Source organism: Amyelois transitella, chromosome 4 (genome assembly GCF_032362555.1).
Source record: "Amyelois transitella isolate CPQ chromosome 4, ilAmyTran1.1, whole genome shotgun sequence".
NCBI classification, from domain to species: Eukaryota; Metazoa; Arthropoda; class Insecta; order Lepidoptera; family Pyralidae; genus Amyelois; species Amyelois transitella.
Genome location: NC_083507.1, coordinates 6,345,332 through 6,354,525, shown reverse-complemented (window position 1 = coordinate 6,354,525; position 9,194 = coordinate 6,345,332). Strand labels below are relative to the sequence as shown.

The window sequence follows — 9,194 nt, the reverse complement described above, 5'->3', positions numbered from 1 at the left end:
GTATGGACAATGTTCATTTTTAAGTTTATTTTATGGCTATAGGTTATTTAATATAAACCTTATTCTTGTGTGTACTTACATGTAAATTATAAGAAGGTACCTATTAAATTTGAAACCTCCAAGTTTTAAACTATAATAAATTAAAAACGTTATTCCTGGATTTGTGAAGGATATTTTTTTCATGTCTATGATCGTTTGGATGCATTTTTATAGGTACTACTTAGTTCCCAGTAATTTGCTGCTAACAACAAACATTTATAGGTTCTGAATAGTTCTCACTAATCAGTATGGCTACGACTTTTCACTGTATGTAAAATGTCTCAATATATCGAGCTGATATTTTTTCTTCTTTTAAATCTTATGGTTGTAAATGGGCGACCTGGTAACAAATTCGTTTACGAGAAAGAGATTTCTGAGCACTGCCTGCGCAGGGTGATGCCCTCTGTGTTCTTGGGCAGACATGTAGTGGACGCATACGCACAAGTTTTATATTTCTCGAAAGCCGATTTGCCTTATGGCTGCTATGTTAGCGTAAGGTAAATAAATAGTTACGTATGTGAAGAAGTTATACCTACTATTACAAGTCGCATTTTTCACTTATCTAAATACTACAACAAAAACAAACTGTAATTAATTTGACGAAATGTGACACCTATATATCATTTTACTTTTTTCTCTGTTGCTCTTCACAACACAGCATGTTCCTGATTGCATTCTCTACTGTTGGCTTCAAAGCTCGGATCCTCTATTAGTCAGAACGAGATATATGACCTAGACTATGTAATGAGAATAGGATAGTGATATTTGAATGGTCAACACTCATTTGCCCGGCTGAACCTATGATTTCTACTTAAAAAGAAATGACAAACCTATATCTATTATTAATTTTAAATTTAGTGGTTTCCTACCATATCATATATTTTATATTTCATATAAAGAAATTGATTGCGTAGACTTAAGGTCATATTATATAAGTGTCATAATAACAAAAAAAATCTAAATCTTTACATTTTCCTCATCTCATTCAAATTATAGAGCTGAATCCGGAAGCAATATAATCCTGGTGGTACAATTGCTCTCTGCTGAAGACCTCATTGCGTCTTGTGCTAATGACGGTAACCAATTACTAGTGTATGAGATGGGAGAGACTTTCGGCGGGTACTGGGGACCCATGCCTCACAGTTTTATCCAGCAAGAACGCAATTTAACTACGAAGCCAACCCGGGCGGACACCTATACTATAAAATATTCACAGCCAACTGTATCTAAGTAAGTAGCCTTTTTACGACTGAGTGAGTGTCATTTTTAGTCCAACCGGTTGTTATATTTAAGTACACGTATTATATAATAATCATACATACATATAGTCACGTCTATCCTATATATATATCCTTTGCGGGGTAGACAGAGCAACAGTCTTGAAAAGACTAAAAGGCCATGTTCAGCTGTATATTGTAATTGAGATATAATAATAATAATAGGCAAAAGAAAATATTTATTTAAATAAGTATATCTCTGTTTACAGAACCAGTACTCAAGAAAAGTCTTCTGATATTAAAACATTATCATATAGTAAGGAAAGTACTGAAAGTCCTGTATTCGTAGAGGAAAATAATTTTATCACTCTTGTGGTTCCTTTGGTGAATATTTCCGGAAGATTTGAACCGGGAGAAGAAGATAAGGAAAGCGCGTTTGAAGAAGAAAATTTCGACCTGGTTTACGACGTTCTCCCAAGGTTTCTATTTATACTTAAAATACTCCTGGACATTCAAGAATGTTGTGGAATACTCTCGAATACAAATTTGTAAGACTGTCCTTGAAATCCAAAAGTTCTCTGCCTATCCCTTATTAAGGTTCGACTGGCAGCGAATGCCTTGTGGCGTTAAGTCCACCTGTTATACATTTTATGTGCATAAAGTTTAAATAAATAAAAAATTTCGTACTTTTTTTTAATTTTTTTATCAGCTTTGCCCTTTTATTCAGCTTTTGCGTCTAAGTAGTGAAAATCTGAAAAAGAGTCGGTCGATAATTATTTTTTTCACAAATAAATACGCTGAGTTGTAAGTATAGTAATATCGACCAGTAATTCGTGCTTATATCTGTTACAGACAAAACGAACGTTATTCTACGACTATGATGCCGTTAGTTCAGTTCTCGGTAAAGGAAGAGCCAGCTGGTGGCAGGCGATGGGGCTATGAGGATCTCATGTCTAGATACTCACTAGCTCATAATTTAAATACCTTCACCCCAGATTACAGGCAAGTTTTTCCGCTGTTAAAGTTTTTTTTCATTATCTTATAAGTGGCCAATTGTGAAATAATAACAGCAAGAAGTTTGATTACAGAGTTTAATATAAGTAATCATAAAAGTTTTAAAGTTAGGAAAACTTCAATAATAACAATTACTTAGGTTCTAAATATTAAAAAAAGTCAATGTCCTGTTAATTATATGTTTATTTTTTTATAGATTAAAACATCAAAAATTTAATGAAAGTGTAAATAGAAGATTAAAATTCAAGGACAACAAGGGCAGACGGCCTCTCTTACACAATAAGACTTTATTTTCATCAATACGGGATGATTTAATAAATCTAGCGTTGTAAGTACATATACATAAGTATTTTAAATAGTTAATCAATATTATTGATATGTGCACTAACAATGTAATACTTGATACATACTCGTTAATAAATTAACGCATAATTTGACTACTTACAGGGCGCATCACAAAAAACCATCAAACTTCATTACAAGTAAGTATGAACTTAAGGTAACACAGAAATTTAAAATATTTACATACAATGTTTTTACCTAACAAGTAAGTAAGAAAATAAGCAATGTAAAATCGAACTTAAAAATACAATGCTTATATTATTTCTTTTACAGTTAATGAAATAAAAACTACTGAGAAAAACATCAACAGTGGTACTGAAACTTGGAGATCTATTGAAGAACTGATCTCCGCATACAACGAATCTGGTTTACTCACAACATTTAGTGACGATGTTCTAAACCATGAGATTTCCGAACTTATTAATAAACTTAATATTGATGATGACAATGAAAGTGGTAAGTACCTTTAAGTTAATACGAGTATTTTAATTACAAATCACTTTAGAATGTTTTCTTTCATTTCAAAGTTCCATACAATTAATTTTGCTTGCGATGTGACATAACTATGAGTAATTTCTGACAAAAACATTGCAGTTTACCTCAATATTTCCCATTCCACAAATAACTCAGATTTGATTACAAAGGGAGTACATGCTTTTACCAAAATACCAAAACTGACTAAAAGGTATGTATGTAACACTTTATAGAAATTACAAACTTCAACATTTCAGTAGATCATTTACAAATTCAACAACAATCAGAAATAGATGAATTAATTTACAAGTATAAATCGTTATTTGCGAAAGATAAATACGATGTAGGTAAAGTGAAGGGCTATGAGGCACATATAGATTTACTTGTAGATACATATTGTAGCAAAAGACCATACAGATGTAATTTTGAGGATAAAAAAGAAATAGAACTACAAGTTTCACAATTATTCAAAAATAAACTAATTGAAGAATCATATATTCCCTTTGCAGCCCCTGTAACACTAGCCTATAAAAAAGAAGAGGGGAGAAAATCTAGACTATGCATAGATTTTCGTGATTTGAATAAAATAGTAGTTCCTCAATCGAAACCATTTCCACTTATAGAGGATTTAATGTTGTTTTGTAATAAGTGAAACAATTGCCAAGTTGTTGCTCTGTAAAGAGAAATTTATTTTACAGAAAACGTGTCACAAATCATCTACCATACACATTTTAATAAACTTAACATATTTTAAAGAAATACAATGCAAATACTAACCTGTAAAGAGAAACAACATTAAATGCTATTGCTTCAAACAATCTTGTTTATTTATAGTTTCTTATTAGTTAACTTATTAGTAAGTAATTAATTAAGTGCAATCTCCATATTAGACAATCCAGACAAATCCTGCGTTTGCCGTCACCACAGGTAATATATGGAGAAAGCGCGGTAAATTTAAATGACGAACCAAAGAGTTTCATTTACATGTATTTTTATAATAAAAGTACAGTTAATAAAACGTAGGTAATTATAATTGTACTAATTTATTTTAGCGATAAAGGAAAAACATTCGGTTTTCATTTAAACTATAATAATAACGAAGAAAATGCCACACACTTGGAAAAATCCACAAAGGTGGTTACTTTTTTTGAAAAATTTCAAGAAAATTTGTCTAGTAATAATACAAATACTACAACAAGTGCAAACAGTACTCCTACGTCAAATACAGTTGTTAACAAAATAAAAGGTAAAATTCATATGATGGGTAAATACTAATTTTGAGAACTAAAAATATCAAATGCACTGAAATACAAATATAGAAACTTCTTTTTTGAACTCGGTAAATATTTTCACGGCATGTGGCGAGACAAGGATGCGGGCTTTGTTCATACTTCGACAAGGGAAAATGACAATTAATACATGGTTTCTGGATCTTATTAAAGAATACATGATGATGAGAGGACTAATAATTTACTTCTACATTTTATTTTCAGAAGACCTTAATCTTACTGATACAAAGTTTACAGAAGGTCAGTCAATAATGGAGCCAGCTGTGAAAGAAAGGTATTACCATGAATCAAGTTGAAATTCAATACATTTTGTTGGAGTAATTATAAGCTGGAAGATCGTACGCTTGTTTTCTATCTTTTGTAAAATATTAAAAACATGTATTAGATCACGTGATTTATATAAAAAAATCTTAAACCTATAAAAACCAAACATTAATTACAAAACTGTTTTATTTTAAACGACCTACGAACGTGCTACGAGATTCTACGACGTGCTACGAGTAAAATTGTTAGATATTTGTTGTTTAATCGATCTTTTATATAAATAAATTTAATATAATTTACGGATCATTCATATAAGAACACAAGCAGATATTTCTCTGGTTTTTATGCACTATGTACTACTTTTATCAACATCATGGTGACAAATAACAGAATATACAACAATATATATGGTTGGACAGCAAGAAATATTCATTTTTGTACTGTTTTGTATTTTCTTTGGTCTTTTTTTAACAACATACATGCAATGCAGCAAACTTTCATGATGTATGTAACAATATATATCATGAAAGTTTTTAATATCTCGTTAAATTTATAGAACTGCTCCGATGGCAGGCACTTTACTTGACCACGAGTCATGGGAGAATTTACTCAGAGTGGCACCGCTAATGGCGGGCCGACTTGAGGAGACGGTGCCTCAGAAAATCATGGAAGAATTGGAAAAGACTTCTGATACTGAAGTCACACAAAGCGGAAATCAAGCCAATACGACAAAGATTCCTTTGGAGCAAAAAATGAATTCCATGTAAGATAAATATTAATTTCAAACCCTTGCGTAACTGGCAAACAACGTTTATTCGAAACCGAAATTTGTTGTGTAATATTTCTTGGGATACCACTCCTAGTAGTTACTTTTTTGGAGATAAGGAGACGGCCGGAGCACACAATTACGATTCAGGAGTGGATCCATCTGCTGAATATTACCGTGATAATAGTGTTGACCTGTGTCTTACGTGAAACCCATGGTAGTCGGGATAATATAGGACCATAAGGTTTTGCATTATTATCTATACTAATATTATAAAGCTGAAGAGTTTTTTTGTTTGTTTGAACGCGCTAATCTCAGGAACTACTGGTTCGAATTGAAAAATTATTTTTATGTTAAATGGACCAAATGGTCCTAAAGCCCTCCTCGATAAATATCGAGGAAGGCTTTAGGCTATATAACATCATGCTGCAACTTTAAAAGCGAAGAAAGTAGGGAAAATGAAATAAAAAAACAGGGAAAATTATTCATCCTTGAGGGCTTCAATGATGCCCAAAATAACTATTCCACGCGGACGAAGTCACGGGCACAGCTAGTGTTGTAATATAGACTGGCCGGTGCTCCGATTCCGTGAAAACATATAGGACTATTAATCTATGTTACTTGTGAAGGTCTACTACAAATGTCATTAAAATGGGAACAGAGTTTTTAGTTTATTCGTTTAAAACAAAAATACGATTCTATCACACTTTCAACTTCTTTTACGAGTACCTAAAGAACTCCTAAACATTAAGTCCTATTGTACTTTATCAATTGTAAATGAAACAAAAAAGATAAAAAAAAATTAAAAAAAGTAAATTAGTTATTTTCGGATTTTTCTTTAATTTTGAATTATTTGATGCATGACTTAAATTTTTAAATAATAGTTGTGGGTGAAATAAGTATCTAAATGTCAATTACTAACAATGACTCTACTACATAGGGTTAGAAGAAAGCGCAAAAAGCGTTTTATCCAAGGGATCATGATTGATGACGCGAAGCCGCACCAGTTGGCGACGAAAGAAGAAGTGTCGACCACCACCTCATCCTCCGTCCAGATCTCAGACATCCAGCAGTTCGCACAGCTCGTCGAGCTGATTGATGATGATGTAAAACAATGTGCAAAATATTATAATTTAATAATTATAATTTACAAGTGCCGACTAAATAACGTTCCGTTACTTTAAAAAAATCTATTGAGTATAGTAAGTAGCAACCACTGCTACATTTTTGGGAAATAAATAATCGGGCTATACAAAAGTCTGACATCGACAAGATGGACTGGCTGAACTAGTACAAAAAGATGAGAGAGATTCACTTGTAGTCTTACGCTTTTCGGATTTCTATGAAGTTGCACAAACGATGTTAAAGATATCAGGAGATTTATGAATAAAAACATTTTTGAAAGACATACATCGAAAGTTGTTTTTTTCTGTTGTAAGTCTTGTGACTTGTGTCTTCATGGATAGGTTTCGTAATAACTAACAAAAAAGTAAAGCTATTATTCCCCTTTACAACTAGTTACCAAACAACGAAGAAAAATCGTCTCCTGTATCTAGTTGTGTTAGTGGTTGAAGCGAATTTAACATCATTTTGAACAATTAAATAGATACACGACAGAGCAGCATTACGGTACCTAAGCCAATACGTGGGCCAGCCCATGTTCAACCTGTGCAACTACGACCAGCCCAAACCTCGCTACGTCCACCTCTTCAAGTCATCAAGATTAGTTGTGGCTATTGGCAATTTTACGGTAAGAAATAATTCGCTCCTTTTCCTTACCTATTTTTTTATAGTGGTCGTATTATCTTTTCAATTAGAATTTTCGCATAATAAAGGTATGTTAAAAATTCGAAAACAAAATAAATAAATTTGTGAATCATACATTTTACTTATTAGCTTTATCCACATTTATCAATTTTTTCATGCAAGCTGTTTTGATAAAGTGTCAAACTACAGGACAAGTCAAAGTCTTGACTTGTCCTGTAGTGGTTATAATTCGTATATAAATAGGTAGTAAAAATATAGCGGTTTCCTAAACCTAATTCACAGTTGCGAAGAATGCAACTAGTGATGACTCCTGCCAGGATGCTGTACACCGGGCGTTCTCGGTGTGAGCAATCTCATCTCGAGTGCCAGGTGGCTGGCAACAGGGTGTGCATTGACTCTATGAGCGCATGCGACGGCGTGGCCAACTGTGGTACACCAGGTACCTACCCTGTAAAGTTTGTAACTAATATAATAAGCGTCATCAACATCCTTTTTTTATCTGTAAGTGAAATGTAAATATCTTTGAGAAACAAATTCTTTAACTTTAATCTTAGTGGATATGGATATTTCAGACATATACGACGAGGATCGGCTGATGTGCGGCGCATACGTGGGTCTTCGGCACAACGTGTGTCTTGCAGCGATCACGTTCATAGCAGTCCTGCTCACATTTATCTATATGGTACATTATTGGCTAGGCCGCTGCGTGCCTAAAGTCTCCGAGGCTTTCTTTATTTACACGGAGGGAGATGAAAACATGTTAGTTATTTTAAGAATCTTCAACTAAAACGTGACGTCTTGAGGCATGTGTGCCTTGCAGAGCAATCACTTTAATAGCTGTCTTGCTCATACTCATCTATATGTTATGGATACCTAAAGATTTCGAGGCATTTTTGATTTGCATGGAAACATGCCAATGGTTTACTTTGCTAATATTGTAATTATTTTAGGGTAGACATCGCGCTTCAGGATATAGCTAGCCTGCACATTTCAGAAAATATTGGTTTGGTTATGGCTATATAATTCACAAATACTATTATATATATATATTTTGTATCAAATTGTGATATGATAGCCAGTCTTAATTAAAAACCATAACACATTATGAACGTGCATTTATGTTTTTGTTTCAGATTATATCTAGATACTGTTATGCGTTCACCGCATGATATCGGTACGGGCGTAGTTGGCGCGAAGTCATTGGATGCTTTTGAAATTGACGCGCTATTTACAGTCGAAGCACCAAAAACATCCAAATTCCGATCCTTGTTACATAATCTTCTTCCATGTTGCTTCAAGAAAGTGGATAAAAATAAATCAGTTTCAGTAGACTGGGACCAACTTCATTCGTCGCCTACAAATACGATGTTTTCCTTCCCAGAGTTAGAGATTCGTAGAATGGCAAACATGGATCATAAAGATATTTGTGTCCAGACTGGAGAAAGTTTAGAAATGCAAAATATGCCATTAACGATAAAGGCAACATCAAAAGATCCGGCAGAACGGCAGAGATCAGTAAATTTGACCTCGCCAGTATCAAGCGACGAACAAAAACGGATAAATGATGAGTTAAATATTATGAAAATATTGAACAAACGTAGAATAGATAGTATGGCTACTCGTACTAGTTACAAGCTAGGTGACTACGAAGAATTAACAGAACTGTCCCCCAATCTTGAGCAAGGTCCTGAGGAAATGGAGATACAAAACCAATTTTATGATCCTAGATGGCAGGAGCAAAGTAAACGGTACCAGCGAAGAAGTGCTCATTCAAAAATATTAAAGGATGATGCAATACCAAAAATGTCAAAATTAGTGACATCTAAGCGGCTGAGATTTAGTGAAGATGTTGTTAATATTCCTAGAACTAGGGGTTACTCCGACGACGAAGTGTCGATCTCGCAGAATGATGACAATACTAAGCCTCAAGATAATGTTAACGAATCAGGCCCGAGCACCAGTAAAGATTTCAAGCGTTTCTGGGGGGGTTCAAAGGGAAGGAAATCGAAGAAAAAGACATAA

The 9,194-nt window shown here is 33.6% G+C and overlaps 1 protein-coding gene across 1 annotated transcript; it reads left to right on the top strand.

Moving 5' to 3' along the window:
• Positions 1–5,106: 5,106 nt before the first annotated feature.
• Positions 5,107–9,194, top strand: LOC106138638 (uncharacterized). The gene is made up of 6 exons (XM_013339848.2): positions 5,107–5,402; positions 6,346–6,511; positions 7,012–7,155; positions 7,455–7,611; positions 7,745–7,931; positions 8,306–9,194. Exons 1-6 carry the CDS (start codon positions 5,206–5,208, stop codon positions 9,192–9,194), a joined length of 1,740 nt encoding a protein of 579 aa, XP_013195302.2. The 5' UTR covers positions 5,107–5,205.